The sequence below is a fragment of the Artemia franciscana genome, chromosome 7 (assembly GCF_032884065.1).
Source record: "Artemia franciscana chromosome 7, ASM3288406v1, whole genome shotgun sequence".
In the NCBI taxonomy this organism is placed as follows: Eukaryota; Metazoa; Arthropoda; class Branchiopoda; order Anostraca; family Artemiidae; genus Artemia; species Artemia franciscana.
This window is the reverse complement of record NC_088869.1, coordinates 36,892,051-36,913,018: the sequence shown is the minus strand read 5'-3', so window position 1 is coordinate 36,913,018 and position 20,968 is coordinate 36,892,051. Positions and strand designations below refer to the sequence as shown.

Here is a 20,968-nt window from a genome sequence, read left to right as displayed (position 1 = left end):
TCCCCACATTTCAAATACAAGTAACAGGGATTTTTCGGGGGGAGGGGTACACAAAAAACTCAAGAACACTTAAAAAATGTGTTTATATTCGTTTTCGTTACGTTTTTACGAGTCGGACAAACATTTCAGGTGGGGGTTCAAACCACCTACCCCTCTGGATACGGCCTTGGCTGGTAGTGTTTTATTGCACTTGGTATTTACCAAGTGACATATAGCGATCGCAAATTCTGTCGGTCTGTCTCTCTGTCTGAACCCGGTTTTACTAGTTTGAGCACTTCCAGATAAGCTAGGACGATGAAATTTGGCAGACGTATCGGGGACTAAACCAAATTAAATTAGAAATAGTCGTTTTCCCTATTCGACCATGTTGGGGGAGTTGGGGACGGTTAATTCGGAAAAATTAGAAAAAATTAGGCATTTTTAACTTACGAACTTATGAATTCTTTTTCAGAATTAATTCTGAAAAATTAGAAAAAATAAGGTATTTTAACTTACGAACGCGTGATCGAATCTTAATGAAATTTGATACTTCGAAGGATATCGTGTCTCAGAGCTCTTATTTTAAATCCCGACCGGATCCGGTGACATTGGGGGGAGCTGGAGGGGGAAACCTGGAATCTTGAAAAACGCTTAGAGTGCAGGGATCGAGATGAAATCGGTGGCAAAAATAACTACAAGTCGTAGGAATGGATCTGCTGCTCTCTTTGGGGGAGTTGGAGGGGGGGGGTGATTCGGAAAAATTAGAAAAAATCATATATTTTAACTTACGAATGAGTGATCGGATCTTGATATGTAGAAGGACATCGTAACTTAGACCTCTTATTTCAAATCCTGATCGGATCCAGTGTCACTATGGGAGGAGCTGGGGGGGGAATCTTGGAAAACACTTAGAGTGGAGAGATCGGGATGAAACTTAGTGGGAAAAATAAACAGATGTCCTAGATATGTTATTGACATAATCGGACCGGATCCGCTCTCTTTGGGAGAGTTGGGGGGCACCCAATTCGGTAATTCGGAAAAATTTTAAAAATGAGGCATTTTTAACTTACGAACGAGAGATTGGATCTTAATAAAATTTGATACTTAGAAGGACCTCGTGTCTCAGAGCTCTTATTTCGAATCCTGACTGGATGCGGTGACATTCGGGGGGTTTGAGGAGGAAACCGGAAATCTTGGAAAACGCTTAGAGCGTAGAGATCGTGATGATACTTGGTGGGAAAAATAAGTACAAGTCCTAAATATGTGATTGACATAACCAGGCCGGATTGGCTCTCTTTAGTGGAGTTGGAGGCGGTTAATTCGGAAAAATTAGAAAAAAACGATGTATTTTTAACTTACGAACGGGTGATCAGATCTTAAAGAAATTTGATACTTGAAGGACCTAGTGTCTCAGAGCTCTTATTTTAAATCCCAACCGTATCCGTAGACATTAGGGAAAATTGGAAGGGGAACCAGAAATCTCGAAAAACGTTTAGAGTGTAGAGATCGGGATGAAACTTGGTGGGAAGAATAAACACATATCCTAGATACGTTATTGACATAACCAGACCGGATCCGCTCTCTTTGGGGAAGTTCGGGGAATTCATTAGTGTGGGCACTCCCAGATAAGCTAGGACGATGAAAGTTGGAGGCGTATCAGGGACCAGACTAGATTAAATTAGAAATTGCCTCTTCCTTGATTTGACCATCTGGGGGGGGGGGAGTGGACAAGATAGTTGATAAGAATCTTTTTTGTCGATAAAACAAGTGATTGTTCTTCTTAAGTATGGCTTGTGGTCCAGGAATATGATTCTCGCATTGGGTACGAGAGGTCTCAGGTTCGAATCTCGGACCACCCCAATTTTTACTTGAAGAAGATCGGAAACTAGATACGTGATCAATATAGCGATCGCTGAAAGTTGGCAGACGCATTAGGGACCCGACCAGATTAAATTACAAATAGTTGCTTTCCCGATTTGACCATCTGGGGGGAGTGGAACGACGGTTAATTCGGAAAAATTAAAAAAAGGGAGGTATTTTTGACTTACGAACGGGTTTGAGATCTTAATGAAATTTGATATTTAGAAGGACTCGTTTCTCAGATCTCTTATTCGAAATCCCGCGGATCCGATGACATTGGGGGGGAGTTGGAGGGGGAAACCAGAAATCATGGAAAACGCTTAGAGTGGAGAGATCATAATGAAACTTAGTGGGAAGAAGTTCTTGGCTCTTCCAACCTTGTCACAAGTGCCATATGAGCTCTTGACTCCTGTTAAATTTGAGAAGTATTAGGTTGATTACGATATTAACGAAACTGTTTTATGCCAAAGCCAGAGATTTGTTGAAACAGAAAGTTCTATAGTTTCGGAAGTATGTTATATGACAGGATTCATAATTAAATAATCCGTTAATTTAATATCCAGGAAATGTTAGTATGAATAGGGCTGTCAGTTATCTATGTTGATAGGTATCCAATGTCAGTCAGCGCAAAAATTATTAAGATTCGTTCTTAAAGAACTGGGACAAAAGGTCGACACTTTAGTGTAAAGAAAGGGGTACTGAGGAGGTTGAAGCTCCTCTCATATAGGGAATAATTTGTGTTCGTTTTAAGTTTAACTTTGCTTATTTCTTTCAGTAAAATAAACTATTTTCTTATTTAATTTCTGATTTTTTCCAAATAATCCAAGGAAGCCCGTCTCCCTTTCCATGGAAAATCCCCCTGCGAAAATCGCTTCATGGAAATTTCTTTCTACGTAAAATCTTCCCCCCTGCGGAAATTACTCCTGGACAATCCCCCGGAAAATTCCCCCCGTGGAAAATTCCCCAGCAGAAAATTCCCCCTCTCCCGAAAATGTCCGTATGTTTCCCAATAACAAACGCTATACGTAAACAATGGGCAAAAAACCCAGGGTCATGTCATCTCTATGGCATATTTATTAGACCTTCTAATTATTTCGAACAAACTGGTTATCTCAAAATTCTGATCGGACGACCTTGGGGATAAAAGGGGCGTGGGTGGGAGATAGTTACCCTCTAATCTTTTTGGTTACTTAAAAGGGCATCAAAACTTTTAATTTCTGCTTGAATGAGCCCTCTATTGATATTGTAGGATAATCGGTTCGTAATAAAAAAAAGTTAAACGCGTATTCGCGATCTTTCTTCTGGCAAAAAAAAATTCCACATCTTTACACATGGAAGCTTGAAACCTCTGCAATAGGGTTCTCTGATACACTCAACCCGATGGTATGATTTTCATTAAGATTCCTTGACTTTTCTGGGGTGTTTCCCCCCTTGTTTAAAAATCAGAATTTTTTAGGCTTTTAGCTTTTGATGGGTAACATTAAACTTGATGTATCTTGTATAGTTGGAATCAGCGGAATAAGCCAATTCTTTTGATGTATCTATTGATATCAAAATTGTATCTTTTAGAGTTTCGGTTACTATTGAGCCGAGTCTCTTCTTACTTACCATCCGTTACCATGAGCTGTTTGATAGATTTTGCATGCGTAGCGAAGCACTAATTTTTGTTGTTTTAAGTGTCAACTTCAGAGTGATGAACGTGGTCAAGAGACTTCTCTATGTAACATATTTAACCTATTTAACTCAACCCCCTTTTGACTAAACCCCCGTCCAAACCAATGCCTGTTTTACTAAACCCCATGAAACTCAGTCCTTACTCAAGAGAACTCCCTGTAATTCAACCCTTTTTTAGTCTAACCCCAGTTACCTCAACCCCCATGCAACTCAGCCCTTATTCAACATAATCCCCTGTATTTCAGCGCTGCTTTAGCCTGACTCCATTTAACTCAACCTCCTTGCTATTTAACCCCGTTTAACTCAACCCGTTTCTGTAGGCCTTAACATAGAATTCTTTAGCCAGTTTTGCCTTTATTCATAATATTCTGTGTCCAAACCTACACCTAATAATGGGAAGATTGTATTGGCTGATAAAGAATGTGGATGATAATATTTGCAGTATATAATTAATTTTTTTTAAGTTAGAAATATGAAACGTTATCAAATAATGACCGTCAGCTTACAGAGAATTTACAGGCCTGTCTACACTGTCATTGAAGCATTTATATTCCGAAGTTTTGCTTTCATTAGCTATCACTAACAGAAATAGTAAGCAATTATACAGTCTTAAATGCAGACCAATCAAGATTAATAAATTGTAGAACGAAACTGAGCTTGTCTCAGCTTCTAGACGGAAAAGTATCAATAATCAGAAATAAATTTTTATCTAACGTTTATATCTAACTTAGATATAGTTTACATCTAACTTCGCAATCGTCATATCTAACAAAAAAAAATCATTTAAAGCATTCTTTAGTACTGTCTGTAATTCTTCCTCGCAAAATAAATCTTCCTTCACTTCCAAACAAAAGGCAGAAAACGGTACTTTGCTGTATCACCATCTCTTTTACTACCTAAAACTCAAAACTTTATCTGGACGATCCCTATACCAATTATCCCGTTGGCTCGGTATGATCATCCTTGGAAAAAAATAATAAACAAGAGCTAAGAGCTCATATGACACTTGTGACTAGGCGAGAAGAGCTAAGAGCCAAGAGATCATATGGTATGAGCTCCAACAAAATTCTATGAATCAATAGATTGATTTACAAAGGAAAATAAGAGGCTTAATGCCGGTCAGGATTTGAAATAAGAGCTCTGAGTCACGATGTCCTTCTAAATATCAAAATTCATTAAGATCTGATCACCCACTCGTATGTTATAAATACCTAATTTTTCTAATTTTCCCCCTCCCTTTAGCCCCCCAGATGGTCGAATCTGGGAAAACGACTTTATCAAGTCAAATTGTGCAGCTCCCTGACACGCCTACCAATTTTCAACGTCCTAGCACGTCCAGAAGCACCAAACTCGCAAAATCACTAAACCCCTTCCCCCAACTCCCCCAAAGAGAGCGAATCCAGTACGATTCTATCAATCACATATCAAGGACATTTGCTTATTCTATCCACCAAGCTTCATCCCGATTCCTCCACTCAAAGGGTTTTCCAAGATTTCCTCCTCCAATGTCAAAAGATCCGGTCGGGATTTGAAATAAGAGCTCTGAGACTTGAATCCCTTCTAAATATCAAATTTTCTTTAAGATCCGATCACCTATTCGTAAAATAAAAATATTCCAATTTTCACGTTTTCCAAGAATTCCGGTTTCCCCCTCCAACTCCCCCAATGTCACAGGATCTGGTCGGAATTTAAAATTAGAACTTTAAAGCACAAGATCCTTCTAAATATCAAATTTCATTAAGATCTGGTCACCCTTTCGTAAGTTACAAATACCTCTATTTTCAAAATTACCCCCCCCCCCCAATTCCACCAAAGAGAGCAGATCCGGTCCGGTTATGTCAGTCACGTATCTTAGACAGGTTTCTATTCTTCCCGTCCAGTTTCATCTTGATCTCACCGCTTTAAGTATTTTCTAAGATTTCCGGTCCCCTCAACTGCCCCCCCCCCAATTACGCTTGATCCGGTTGAGATTTAAAATAAGAGATCTGAGTTACGAGGTCCTTCTAAATAAGTTTCATGAAGATCCGATCACTCCTTCGTAAGTTAAAAATACGTCATTTTTTCTTATCTTTCAGAATTAACCCCCCCCCCTAATAGAGCGGATCCGTTCCAATTATGTAAATCACGTATGTAAGACTTCTGCTTATTTTTCTCATCAAGTTTCATCCCGATCCCTCCAATCTAAGCGTTTTCCATGATTTTAGGTTCCCCCCCAGCTCCCCCCAATGTCATCAGATCCGGTCGGGATTTAAAATAAGAGCTCTGAGACACAATATCATTCCAAACATCAAATTTCATTAAGATCCCATCACCTGTTCATAAGTTAAAAATACTTCATTTTTTCTATTTTTTCCGAATTAACCGGCCTCCCACTCCCCCCAGATGGTCAAATCGGGAAAACGACTATTTCCAATTTAATCTGGTCCGGTCCCTGATACGCTTGCCAAATTTCATCGTCCTAGCTTACCTGGAAGTGCATAAAGTAGCAAAACCGGGACCGACAGACAGACCGACAGAATTTGCGATTGCTATATGTCACTTGGTTTATAGTAAGCATCATAAAAACCATCTTGATACGCCTTCTCAAGAAAATTTCGTTTTTTTTTTGTTTTTTTTTCATAAAGTGTTGAATCCTTTTTTCTAGACTTCTCAGACATATTGATTTTGGTAGTCTAATTCTCAGACATATTGATTTTGGTAGTCTAATTCTGATCAATATTGCATCGCATTTTGGGATAGGTGCTCTCCAAGACATGGGCTTCTTAAAACCAAATGATTTTACGATTTTCTTCGTAATTTCTGCTTATTTACCCGTTTCTTTGGTCACGTTGGCAAAATATTTATTTCGAGGGAGAGGTAATGATAACAGTTTTATTTAATAATTTGAATAAGAAATGTCCTTGTGTACTTCCAAGTTTTTTAATGCCATTTGACTCCTTCCACTGAAACATTGGGTCCTTGCCTGAAATAAATCCATCAGCGTATGCCTCATGCTTCACAAATTTGTTTGCTATTTGGATTCAGGTTTAATATGGTGTCATACTTATACAACACTTATATAATTTTCTATAATAAATTATATAATACTTGTCATACTTATCACAGATAAGTATGTTAAAGAAATCCCAGAAGAAACGTCAACTGCCTGTTTCTGAAAAAAAAATGTCTAAAAAGGGTTTGTTTTTATTGGAAAATTGTCATATTTTAAGGTGTGAACTGCGGTTTTTTCGGATAATAATCAGAATTCTTTTACTAACATTGTAGAAGCCTTTTTCGGAGCCTAAAACAGGAATGCATTCATTGAGTAATTCGTCCCGAAACTGCTGCAACATTAGTTACGTTTTTTGATTACCATGCTTGGCTCATATACCTTGAAAGTCCTAATGTATCTCATAAAGATACATCATAAATTGTATTTAAAACTGTTAATAAATCTTAATTTTTATTACTGTTTATGACTACTTGGCTGACAGTTTTAATCACATTTATTAACTGAAGTTTTGGTATTGAAGGTTCGGTTGCCATGTGGCTTCCTCCTGATTTCGAAATACTGAGCGAGTATTCTGTATCTATTGCCCCTGGACGGTTTCCAAGATGAACACGCTGCCTGGCATGATTTGAGGTTTTTCATCAAAAAGAACTAATTGTCAGTTCTTCAGTCGGGTCATATCCAGGGCGGTGTTCGAAAGGTTATGTCACCATTAGCGGTGAAAAACATTTTTGTTTTCCGAAGATTAAAGGGACTGCGTTATCTAACTGCTTGGTTTTGTAATATTCTTAACGAGTGATCTCTATCTTTTCATGGGATGATGTTGCAATTTTAAAAGGCTTTGTCACGTTCGATTAGCCAGTAACTAAAATAAGTAGAATTTAAAAAAAGGCTGTGAGCTAAATTTTTGCGGCTTTTAAAATAAGAGGCTTAATGTTCTGAGGAATGCTGAGACAATTTATTATACATTTCCGGTTGCGCGTCTGCTTAAAAACCTATTGCGTAAAAAGAATAACGAAATTCATAGTTTTTAGCTCCCACAAATTTTCCCCATTTGGTTCAACCTCTGAAATTACTTTCATATCGTGTAAACAGCTCATATATTGTCGTTAGTAGGGATTATTCTACAGGGAGGAGATAAGCAGACTAGATAAATGGGCTAATTGTACCTTTTTTTGTCAGGGCTTAGCTGTCTACCGCTTTTGAGCAATTTTTCAGGTGAATACAGCCCCTCTCCTTTGGCTATTTCTGTGACGGCTCAATAAAAAGATAGCATCCAAGGACCACATACTTAGGACACAGGGAATAGGGAGGGGTCTCCATTGGTACTTAAAAACTCTTCGGAAAATTTCAGATAACTGACCATTTATCCCCCCTCCCTCCCAGGAAAAAGCTATTCTCTGGTAGTCTACTATCTAGAATAGTGACTATGTACACCCAGAATATAACGAAAATTCATAATTTTTTGGCTTCTACAAATTTCCCCCTTTACCAATACATAAGAGATTACTTTTATATCATGTGAATGGCTCAAATATTGCCATTATTGGGATTACTCTACAAATGCGGCGGTTTCTAGGGGAAACGGTGGTGTGTCGCGGAGGGGATTAACAGACAGAGGGGCTAATTGTATTATCTAAAAATGTTGGCTATTTGTACTTAGATTCTTCAGGCCCTTATTCATCAAGATATCCGAGTCCTATCTTTAGATGCTCTACACTGAAGCTTATATTTTTGTCTTTGGTTTTACATAGCATTATTACTGGCCGATGACAAAAATGGCTGATTTGTTAAAGAACTAAAATATTAACAAAAGAAAGGGGCGCCAGGACAACTTCAGTACAGATAGATAGGTAAAACTACAGTCTTAAAAAGCAAAGTTTAGAGAAAAAGTCAAACTTTGGCGTAAAGAGCGGGGCGTTGAGGAGGGAACAGCCTTTTTCATATACGGAATAATTTCTGTTCGTTTCAAGTCTTAATGTCGCTCCTTACTTTCAGTTTAAAAACTTGTTGTTTTTTTTATTTAATACAAATTCTAAAGCTAGTCTATAGTCCTAGTACTATCAAGATTGCTTCACTTTGAACTTGTCTACAAACTAATAACGATATGTCCTTTTCAGAACCAAAACGAGAGCCAGGCATTGAACTGAGCCCTCGTGCGGTACCAAATTAAACAAGAAAAAAAGCAACAATACTAAAATGGATTGTTTCTTTATCTTAAAAGGGATTGATAATCAGTGAAGCGCTAGTTTTCTATAATCCTAGAAACATAGTGAAACATAATTAGTTGGTTTATTTGTCCTAGTTTTATTGATATATATTAGATAGGCTGTGAAGTAGTAATTTTTGTCCGTTTTAAATTTCAACTTCGCTCTTTATTTTCCTCGGAAAAACTTAGTTTTTAAAAAATTATAATCTTTGCTTGTTTTTAATTCAAATTTCATATAGAAACAACGCTCCCATGATCTTTTTTATTTGTATGGAATGATTTCTGTTCGTTTTAAGTTTTAACGTCACTCCTTAGTTTTAATTGAAAACTTATTTCTAATATAATTTCCAATCATCATTGATTTAAGTGGTTATTAACCACTTAAATATGAGAAATAGCTTTTGAATGAGCTCGTGATGTTCTAGTAACCCAATTAGGCCTAGTTTTAACGTTTTTTAACTTTTAGTTACTGTGAGCTGTGCTTCGCTCTTTACTAGGTAGGCAGCTAATGCTTCAACCATGACAAAGAGTTCATTGCAAGTTCTCCCAAGAAACTACTTAAAATTGAAATCTGTGAAATCTAATTGATGGTAGAATTTGTAAAAACAAAACCTAGTAAATATAACCAATAGCTTATAATTAAGCCATTAAACATCTATCTACGATGGTATGGTAGCCTACTAATGTTTCAGTAGCTTACTGGTAAGCAGGCGATTTATGAAACTTATTAAAGGGGGTTGGGAGGGTAGTGTACGGGAGGGATTCTTATAAACCTTCAGTTAAGGGTTTTGGAACATAATTATCACAATATTACCTATTTTGAACTTTATAGCTTTTCCATTTAAGAAGGGGCACCAAAAGTGTTGTTTCCAGTGCCATATCGCACTAATGAATGGTAGAATTGATTTAAAAAAAAGAAAAAAAGACGTTGATATGAGCAATAGCTTTCAAATGAGCCATTAAACATAACACTTATAAGTTCTGTTAGCCCAACAGGCTCAGCCTTTCCTCTTGAGACATGGCATCAAAAGTGCCGTTTTTAATGCGATTTGGAACTTGCATATGGTGGACTTTTTAGGAAGAACGTAGATATGAGTAATATCTTTTATATGAGCTATAAAAAAATCTGTCTGCGATGGTATGGTAGCCTACTAGCGCCACCACTTGAGAAGTGGCACTTGCAGATGGAGGAATTTATAAAAAGCACGTAGATATAAGAAATAGCTTTTGAATGAGCTATTAAGCATCTCTCTATGATGCTCTGGTAACCCACTAGGCCTGGAAAAAGAACGAAAAAAATGGGAGACTTATCAGTGCTACCGATGCAAAAAAGCGATTTTCTTTGTTGTTCAAGGAGGGGGATTGTAATTTCCCTGTTGAAGGTTTTCGACTGGGCTGATTCCTGTGATATACTTTTCATTTTGGCACCAAAAGTGTTGTTTTCAGTGCTATATCGCACTTATGAATGGTAGAATTGATTAAAAAAAATACACGTTGATATGAGGAATAGCTTTCAAATGAGCCATTAAACATAACTCTTATAAGTTCTGCTAGCCTAATAGCCTCAGCTTTTCCACTTGAGACATGATACCAAAGTGCCGTTTTTAGTGCCACTTGGAACTTGCAGATGGTGGAATTTTTGGGAAGAACGTAGATGAGTAATATCTTTTATATGAGCTATAAAAAATCTGTCTGGAATGTTCTGGTAGCCTGCTAGTGCCACCCTTTGAGAACTGCCACAAAAGTGCTGTTTTAGTGCCATATGACGCTTGCAGATGGTGGAATTTATGAAAATTCGCAGGTAGATATAAGAAATAGCTTGTGAATGAGCTATTAAGCATCTCTCTATGATGTTCTGGTAACCCGCCAGACCTAAAAAAAAAAAACAAAGAAAAACTGGAGACGGATCAGTGCTACCGCTGCAAAAAGCGATTTTCTTAGTTGTTCAAGGAGAGTGACTGTACTTTCCCTCTCTATGATGTTCTTGTAACCCGCTAGGCTTGAAAAAAAGGAAAAAAAAAACGGGAGACAGATTAGTGCTACCGATGCTAAAAAGCGATTTTCTTAGTTGTTCAAGAAGAGGGACTGCTATACTCTCTCTGTACAAGGTTTTCGATCATGCTGATTCCAATGGTACACTTTTCATTTTGATCTGACGCCATTTTGAAGGGTTTCAGGCTTTTTTGGAAATTACCATAAATTTCTTTTTCCAATAAACTTTTAAGAAGACCAGAAATAATAATTAGGCTACCATTCTTGAATCAGTGTCAGATGGCATTTTTTTTTACTGGGCAATTTTTTTCTAAACGTTTTTTTTAACTTTTAGTTACTATGGGCTGTAGTTCGCTCTTTATTAGGTTGTAGGTATCGCTGCAACCATGATAGTTGTGATGAGACAAGCTGAGAAGTTTCATTGGACGGATTCGATTTGCATGCAATATTTCTAACTTAGACTTCTAAAAGATATTTAAATTATTAGGATTGGAATATTTAACCGATGATTTTGAATGCAAATATTTAATCTTTATAGTAAGTGGGATACGCCTAAAGATAACAAAAGGGCAGGAAGACTTTAGAGTGTTTTGCCAGAAATGTGTCGTTTTATCTGAGCGCTGCAATTATGATTTTAGTTTTCGAGTGGGAAGTCATTACCCTTGTGAGCAATGACCTTTTTTGTCGACTCTTTTGTTTAAATCCATTAGAGTGAATTAAATTAAAGGGTTAAATTATCAACCCTTAGCTTTATTTTTTTTTTCTAGTGGTATTGAGGAGCCTGATCAGATTTTGTCGCTTTCCCAACTTTCCAGCAAATGTGAATCCAACAAAGAGAATGTGGTGACCAACAAAAAAAGAGTAGCTCCTGAAAATATTCAAATTCCAAATGCTGCCACTTCCGGTTCTTTTGAAAAGAGATCTATTCTGCCACTTGGGGCTAGCGATTTGCCAAAAGTCACAACTGCCGATATTTTTGTTGCAAAAACCAAGGACATGGATTTTGGATTTTTGGGCTTTGATGAGCGTAATGACTGTTTCACAAGTATGTTCCCTCGCAATTATATCCTAGAAATATGCCGCCGTCACAGTTCTTTTGGGGGAACTGTAAAACTATTTCTTCACTCACTCTCTCTCTCCCCTCTCTCTCTCCCCCCTCTCTCTCTCTCTCTTTCTCTCTTTCTCTCTCTCTTCTCTCTTTCTGTCCTGTTTTTTTTAGTTTATAGTTTCTCTAAATACGTCCCCACTTCACACATATGAAAAAAAAATTAAGAAAAAGACAAAAGCTTACGATGGTAACTTTCAGCTAGTAAATAAAACGAAAAGTCAAAGCAACTATTTCGGTTGACTATCAGTAAGCCTTCTTCAGTGCAAAAAAAAAAATAACCTTATGAAGTAACCTGTACAGAAGGACAAAATGACAGAAGATAAACAAACTTCAGTTGGAAGACTATTCAAAAATTCAATTGAGCATGAAGTCTTTCCCTGGCTTTCTCCATAGGCTGACAGGCTGCATTAATCTTCTCAGAAATAATTTACGCCCAATCTAATTTTTGAATGAGCTTTCATTTGAAGTTGTTTTTCATCAGTCAATGTTTTTTCTTCTGCACAGGTTGCTTCAAAAGGTAGTTTTTTCTTTTGCTCTCAGGACGGCTTCGTGGAAGCCTTTGCCGGAAAACCTTAATTTTTTCATTTTTTTCTCCACTGGCTAAAAATTATCATTGTTTGGTTTCGTTTTTTCTTAATTTTTCGTTTTGTTACCCATTTTTATGGCACTTGGTATTATCCAAGTGACATATAGCAATCGCAAATTCTGTCGGTCTGTCTGTCGGGTTGCTACTTTAGGCACTTCCAGGTAGCTAGGACGATAAAATTTGACAGGCATATCAGGGACCAGACCAGATTAAATTAGAAATAGTCATTTTCACGATTTGACCATCTGGGGAGGAGTGGGGGGGCCTTTACTTCGAAAAAAATAGAAAAATAGAAGTATTTTTAACTTACGAACGGTTGATCAGATCTTAATGAAATTTGATGTTTGGAAGAATATCGTGTCTCAGAGCTGTTATTTTAAATCCCGACCGGATCTGGTGACATTGGGGGGGGGGAGAGTTGGGAGGGGGTAAACCTAAAATCTTGGAAAACACTTAGAGTGGAGGGATCGGGATGAAACTTGGTGGGAAAAATAAGCACAAGTCCTAGATACATGATTGACATAACCGGAACGGATCCGCTCTCTTTGGGGTAGTTGGGGGGGGGGGGGGGGGTAATTCTGAAAAATTAGAAAAAATGAGGTATTTTTAACTTACGAACAGGTGATCGGATCTCAGTGAAATTTGATATTTAGAAGGGCATCGTGTCTCAGAGCTCTCATTTGAATCCTGACTGGATCTGGTGACATTGGGGGGGAGTTCAGAGGGGGAAACCTAAAATATTGGAAATACTTAGAGCGGAGGGATTGGGATGAAACTTGGTGGGAAAAATAAGCACAAGTCTTAGAAACATGATTGAAATAACTGGAAAGGATCTGCTCTCTTTGGAGTAGTTGGGGGGGGGGGGGTTAATTCTGAAAAACTAGAAAAAAATGAGGTATTTTTAACTTACGAACAGGTGATTGGATCTCAATGAAATTTGATATTTAGGAGGATATCGTGTCTCAACGCTCTTATTTTAAATCCCGACCAGATCTGGTGACAATGGGAGGAGTTTGGGGTGGGAGAACCTAAAATCATGGAAAACGCTTAGATTGGAGGGATCGGGATGAAACTTGGTGGGAAAAATAAGCAGAAGTCATAGATACGTGATTTACATAATCGGAACGGATCCGATCTATTGGGGGGGGGGATTAATTCTGAAAAATTAGAAAAAATGATGTATTTTTAACTTACAAAGGAGTGATCGGATCTTCATGAAACTTCATATTTAGAAGGACCTCGCAACCCAGATCTCTTATTTTAAATCTCAACCGGATCCAGTGTCACTGGGGGGGGGGGCAGTTGGGGGGACCAGAAATCTTAGAAAAAACTTAAAGCGGAGAGATCAGGATGAAATTGGATGGGAAGAATAAAAACCTGTCTAAGACACGTGACTGACATAACCGGACCGGATCCGCTCTCTTTGGTGGAGTTGGGGGAGGGGGGGGTAATTTTGAAAATCGAGGTATTTGTAACTTACGAAAGGGTGACCAGATCTTAATGAAATTTGATATTTAGAAGGAACGTGTCCTTTAAAGCTTTAATTTTAAATTCCGACCAGATCCTGTGATATTGGGGGGAGTTGGAGGGGAAAACCGGAATTCTTGGAAAACGTGAAAATTGGGGTATTTTTATCTTACGAATAGGTGATCGGATCTTAATGCAATTCGATATATAGAAGGAATTCATGCCTCAGAGCTCTTATTTCAAATACAGACCAGATTTTTTCACTTTGGGGGGAGCTGGAGGGGGAAATCTTGGAAAACACTTGGAGTGGAGGAATCGGGATGAAGCTTGGTGGATAGAATAAGCAAATGTCCTTGATATGTAATGACGTAACCGTACTGGATTCGCTCTCTTTGGGGGAGTTGGGGGGAGGGGTTCAGTGATTTGACGAGTTTGGTGGATCTGGACGTGCTATGACGATGAAAATTGGTAGGCGTGTCAGGGAGCTGCACAAATTTACTTGATAAAGTCGTTTTCTCAGATTCGACCATCTGGGGGGCTAAAGGGAGAGGAAAAAGTAGAAAAAATTAGGTATTTATAACTTACGAGTGGGTGATCGGATCTTAATGAATTTTGATATTTAGAAGGACATTGTGACTCAGAGCTCTTATTTTAAATCCTGACCGGCACTAATCCTCTGATTTTCCTTTTAAATCAATCTATTGATTCTTAGAATTCTGTTAGAGCTCATACCATGTGAGCTCTTAGCTCTTGTTATTTGTCCTAAGTCTAGTTTTTCTCTCTTTACTTGTCAAATTTGTGCATCACACACTCCATTTTGTTTGTTTGTTAAGTTTTACTTTTGGCTAACAAATTTTACGGGAGGATGACAATAATGTAAACTGGATTTTTTTGATGTGTTAAATACATTTATCAATACTTTAAAACAAAAAACTTTGGTGTTAGTTTTGAAAAAACCAGGGCCTGCAACGTTTTTTATGTTTTAATTTATATTGGTAATTTAGCAGATAGTTCAAGAACTTGAGTTGTTTGGAAACGCCTTTAAAACATAAAAACAAAAGTGAATCTCTACTTGTTGCCGTTTTTTTACTATTATGTTGATTGTGACTGGAATACTGAAAAGAAAAATATAAGATAAGTGTCTTTCAATCCCCTTTGTTTCATCCACACTTTTTTTCTGATTTATTTTCTAAGAATTGTGAAACTTAGAATTTTAATTTGACGTCCCCTATTGAATTTTTTACGGCTCATAAGTCGTTGCGCCCGTTTATATTATGCATGAACTATCTATAGCTAGAGTGCAGGTTTGAAAAAACCCATTCTTAATTTTGCCAATTAAAGAAATTGGTTCCTCTTTTTAAGATAAGATTGAATTACTTCTTGAATATTTCTTTGACAACCTATCAACAAAGAAATTAATCATTGTGCTAGGTAGTTTTTATAAGCTATTTGGCATTATTAAGTACAATCCTCAAATAATAAGGACGGTTTAGAAACTAATCCCTGTCTTCGTTTTTTTTTTTTTTTTTTTTTTTTTTTTTTTTTTTTTTTTTTTTTTTTTTTTTTTTTTTTTTTTTTTTTTTTGTATTCTCTAAGCATAAACGTGTAGCTGTAAAGTCTGATGCGCAAAAAGAAATTTGTCTAGGATTAACGTTGTTTGATGCCTATTGTATTATTGTTTGTTATATATCAAACATTATTGGCATATTATATATTATTGTTATTGTCATATTATTACATACAATTACATATTATTGTCATATTATTGTATTATTATATATCAAACAAACTATTGCTTGATACCTATTATATAGATTGTTGTTTCCAAAATAAGAGTGTCACCCAAACTTTTTAAGAAAGTTTGTTTTTTGCTCTGGATACTCCTCTGGGAGGTTAACTGATCATTAATACTTTTTAGAGGTATTTTCAGGTTATAGGGGGCAGTAGAAACCAGCAATGGTTTGCCTGAAAATGCTCCAGGACCTCAGTCCAAATCCTGACATTCTTTTATGTACTAAGCTACTAAGCTGTATAACAAAATGAAGCCCCATTCATCATCTGGACTGTTGCAATGTTAATGATTTCTTCTTTGATGAGTATTTCCTTTTGATGAGTATTAGTGTATTTCCTGTGTAGTGTCCAGATGGGTACACCTGGACGCCACTCTGCACATATTTAGGAGGAAAGAGCCACCAGGAACTAGAAATGAATTTTTTTTATAGTTCTGTATGAATTAGCTAAAAGACACCTAGAATTTTGCAGATGCCGGTGATTGCAATCAGCAAAGCCATAAACTACGTAGGGACATTTGACTAAAAACCTGGTCTTTGCGGGGAATTTGTATCGTTTTAGACGACCGAGTTGTATATCCTTATTGATCAAATTACGTTGGACGTGTGGCAGAAAAAGCTGACTATTCAATATTAAAATTACGCGAATTCGCCATTTTTCTTCCTAAGCCACTCTCTTCTATAATCAACCAATGTTTCCGTCAGCAAGTATTCCCTAGTGCTTGGAAAAGAGCATATGTCCGCGTTATTCCAAAAGTAAGGTATCCAAAATCTTGTGATCAACTCCGGCCTATATCAATAACTCCGAACCTTTCTAAAGTTGCAGAAACGTTTATTTACCGCAAACTTACGTCACAGGTCTCTGCACATCTAGACCCGTATCAGTATGGATGCTTAAGAGGCAGCAGCACCACTGTTTATTTAGTACGGATGTACCATCTCATTGTCGAGTGGCTCGACCAAGGAAGTGCTATAGTCGACCTTCTCCTCGTAGACTACCGAAAGGCTTTTGATCTTATTCGCCATTCCGTTGCTATCACAAATCTACGCACCATGGGTGCGCAAAAACATATTCTCCTTTTAGTGATCAATTTTTTACAAGCCCGCTATCAGTGCGTTTACAGTCTTTTCCCAGGAGATACCGACTCCGAATGGGTCAAGCTTACATGCGGAGCCCCACAAGGTACTAAGCTCGCTAGTCTACTGTTTTTGACAGTGATAAATTTCATCCTTTCCGGCTATGAAGAAAGATTTAAGTATGTAGACGACTTGTCAGTCCTACTGAAGTACATTGTTGAGAAGTCTGAGGCTGTCCCCCAATTCTGTAACGAAATAATCAAAAACTTTAAAGATGAATGTACTGCGAACAGCCTCCAAATCAACGAAGGAAAGACTAAAATCCTTCGCTTTAATCCCCTGAAGAGAGACTTTGTGTGCCTTCCTCCTCCTCCTTATCCTAGTGAATATTCGGCAGTAGTGCTTGGTGTCAAGTTTAGCATCGACTGCTCTTTCAGCCTTCATGTCGATACAATTATCAAAAAGGCAAATAGTGCGATGCGGACACTTATACTAATGCGTCGATTTGGTTTCTCAGTGATACAACTAAGGATAGCCTATCTCATTTACATTCGACCAATTTCAGAGTATGCATGTCCCGTATGGGGCGCAAAAAGTCAATAACACTATTTACGTAAGTGACCAGCTTGAGTCGATACAAAAAAGAGCAGTCAAAGTAATATTGTGCGATGCTTTTACTAAATATAAGTTAGCATTATCCACTTTACAAATTCCCTCTCTTCAAGAGCGTCGTCTCAGTTTGATCCTTGAATTTGGCCAATATCTTCTCAGAAGTGATAAATAGATCGATACTACCACCAGTTTTAGTGAAACATCGAAGTACTAGGTCGAAGAACATTGACAGATTAGCAGCACCTCCTTCACGCACAAATCGTTTTTCCAACTCATTCATCCCTTTCTGTGTATCAAAGTATAATAATTGTTGATTTTATCCTATTTATCTTTTGATTTTTTTTTTTTTTTTGTCGTTTGATTTAATCCTTTTTTTTGTAAGCACAAGCGCCATTTAGTTTTATGACTACGAGAGATTGTGCAAATAAAACCGATTCCATTCTATTCTATTAAAATCAAGTTCTGATCCGCAGTAAATAGGTCTCGCAGTTTTGTATTTTATCTGTTATTCAATTCCCTTAATGATGCTAAAAATATAAACAAAATGATAAATCGAAGACGTAGAAATATTTGCGCAAAAAAGGTACAGCTTAACATGGAATGCAAACGAAAAAAAATGAAATAGAACAAGAAAGGAAGAGTGGTAAACGAAATGGGTAGGAGCGGTAGAAGATCGATTTAGCAACTATATAACTTAAGGCATGGATCAAACCCTGTAAAAATAATAAAAAAAAATCCCCAAGGGCTTTTAGGTCAATTAGTCTAATACGATATTATGTTCCGAGTCATAATCCGTTGAACTTAGTAGTTCGCAGTTCGGAATGTTTGAAAATTCAGTTATCTATTGGCAAACTCAATTATTTAGTGTTGTTCAAGTGACAATTGTGAAAATTCAAGCTTCTCAGTTTCACGTTTTTAAAAGTTTTCGTCCAAATAAGATTAATTTAGACTACATTGAATTGCAGTGCTTAAAGAAGAGCCGGAGGATTTGACATTTCTTGCGCCAAGTGCTGGGGATGTCTGTGTTCCTTTGCCTGTGCCTTGTTCGCTTTCTCTCAACTCACATTTTGATGTAAAAAAAGCGCCTACTAGTGGAAAAGACCTTGAATGCCTGCCCTTAACTGCTTTCGAATTTCCAGGATTCGATTTTCTTGAATCAGCTAGGGGTAAGTTTAATAGATTAATTTTCATTTCCATTATATTATAAATTGATTTGTTCCTTTATTCGGTTAGTAACTATTGTATCCTTTAACTTTTAGATGTATTGTAGTTTTCTAGAAAAAAATAGAATTATTTTATTTTATAGTCTACTAATCACCATAGGCTAAATAATAAGCTAAATGAAACTGTCTTAGCTATGATAGTAAACTTCTTAGAGAACATGTTATGTCGGATTCTTTTAGAATAAAAAAAGTGTTTTCAAGTGAAAGTAAGGAACAGCATTAAAACTTAAAACGAACAGAAATTATCGCGTTTATGAGAGGGGTAGCCCCCTCCTCAATGCCTCGCTCTTCACGCTAAAGTTTTTTAGTATTTTTACAAAAGCTTCGTATTGTTCTAAGAAAACGAGCTGTGTGTTTCAGGTGTCGTTCTTGAAGAATCGGGACAAAATGTCAAACTTAGCGTAAAGAGCGAGGTATTTAGGAGGGGGAAACCTCTCATATACGGAAAATTTATGATCGTTTTAAGTCTTAATGTTGCTCCTTACCTTCAGTTTAAAATACTTGTTTTTTTTTATTCAATTTCTGATCTTTTTTTTAAAGAATGTCGGGAAACCTGTCTCCCTCCACAGAAAAATCTCCCCATGGAAAGCTCTTCTAAATAATTCAATCCTGTTTAAAATTTACCCCGAGCAATTGCCCTTAACATCTCCACATATATAATTGAGTCGGCCAAGAAAAAGTAAGGTAAATAAAAAAAAAAATCGTACAGGATTTTTTGAAAATTTCTCCTGAAAAGTTCACCACCTGGACACTTTCCTCCCCGTGGAAAATTCTTCCCATGTAAAATCCTCCAGCAGAAATTTCATTCCTTCCCCAACCGAAAAATGTATGCATGCTTCCCAATAACAAATTCTATGGGGAGGTCACATGTTACAAATTCTATTACTATACATAAACAACAGGGAAAATTTCATAACTTAAAGACCTCTCCCAAGGGCTGAAGGAGGTCTAGTCATCTCTAAAGGCATCGTTATTGTACCTTTCAACTATTCTGAACAAAATCGCTATTTAAAAATTGTGATCAGGTTACTTTGGGAGAAAAGAGTTTGGGAGGAGGACTAGCTACCCTCCAATCTTTTTGGTCACTTAAAAAGTACACTGGAACTTTTGATTTCCGTCTGAATGAGCTCTCTCACTCGATATACTAGGACCATTGGTTCGATACGATCACTTCTGAAAAAAAAAAAACTTTTTCGAAAGTGGGGCAAATTTTTCAGGCTCTTAGCTTTTGATGGGTGAATTTTATAAATTCAAATATATAAATTCAATGAATCTTATATATTTGAAATCAGCATAAAATGCCAATTCTTTCTGTATCTATTGATATCAAAATTTCTATTTTTAACAGTTTTGGTTACTATAGAGCCATGTCGCTCCTTACTTACAGTTTGTTACCACGAATTGTTTGATTCCACAGTATCATTAACATTATGGAGTAGATAATTTTTGTATTCAACCTTATGGACTCATTAGAAAGCAAAGGTGCAATGATATTCACTAATAAAGGGCTTATATTTAAATCGAATTCTTTTTGTTTACAAGCGCAGAATGACCAATGAGGTCAAAAGCTATCTTCAAATCCTTAGCCATAAAATTAATCCTTTTATATGTGTCTTCATCATGATACAGGACTATGTCAGTTAGCTAAATGAAAGAATGAGTAGTTGCAAGTGTTTTAAAAGTGACTAAATTAACAAATGTCAATAGACTCCCCTATAATGGGCTCCACTAAAAAGGATTCATCGAATTAAGAAAATTCCATGTGGCAGTGCATGTTGCATTTTGTACCCACGAACAATCATTTGTGCCTTTATTCTGGATAGGGGTGACGTAGCCGATCTTCCTCTTGATTCAAACCAGTCAGATATGGAAATTGAGTTAAATATCTGAAAAAGAGGAATAAAATTAATTATCCAGATATGCTATAATGAATTTTTTTTGGATAATATAGATAAGAGGCTAACTAGTTACGGATTTTTTTGAATATCTAATGAGATTATAGGAAGGGGGTAGGAATGCATATGCTGCTTAGGAAAATGAACCAAAGCCATCAGAAAAAGGGGGTGAACTTTGGACAACAAACGCTAGTGGATGTCTAGATCATAGTGGTGTATGAGCTATTTTTCATGAAACTTAAAACAACATTACAATGGGGTCTGCCACAGACCCGTTTGAGTTTCTGAAACATCTTTTTTTATTTAGAAATCTATTCGCTCCTCGTGCTTATCTTGGTGAAATGAGTTCTTCCTCGCAGTCTTTTCAAATAATATCTAGTTAACGTTAATTGACAAACCATTTTCTTTTTTTTCTGGGAAGCAATAATTACTAGTGATAGTCAATTTATTTTCTAATAGTTCGACTTTTAATTTGGCACCTACTGCTGAAAGGGTGCCTGACTGTTA

The 20,968-nt window shown here is 36.9% G+C and overlaps 1 protein-coding gene across 8 annotated transcripts in view; it reads left to right on the top strand.

Moving 5' to 3' along the window:
- Positions 1–20,968, top strand: part of LOC136029228 (uncharacterized) — a 497,253-nt gene that overhangs the window by 441,622 nt on the left and 34,663 nt on the right. For all 8 annotated transcript variants that reach the window (XM_065707441.1, XM_065707447.1, XM_065707443.1 and 5 more), the window contains 2 exons: positions 11,471–11,748; positions 18,309–18,509. In XM_065707441.1, coding sequence (XP_065563513.1) covers positions 11,471–11,748; positions 18,309–18,509 — 479 coding nt within the window. The remainder of the gene's footprint in view (positions 1–11,470; positions 11,749–18,308; positions 18,510–20,968) is intronic.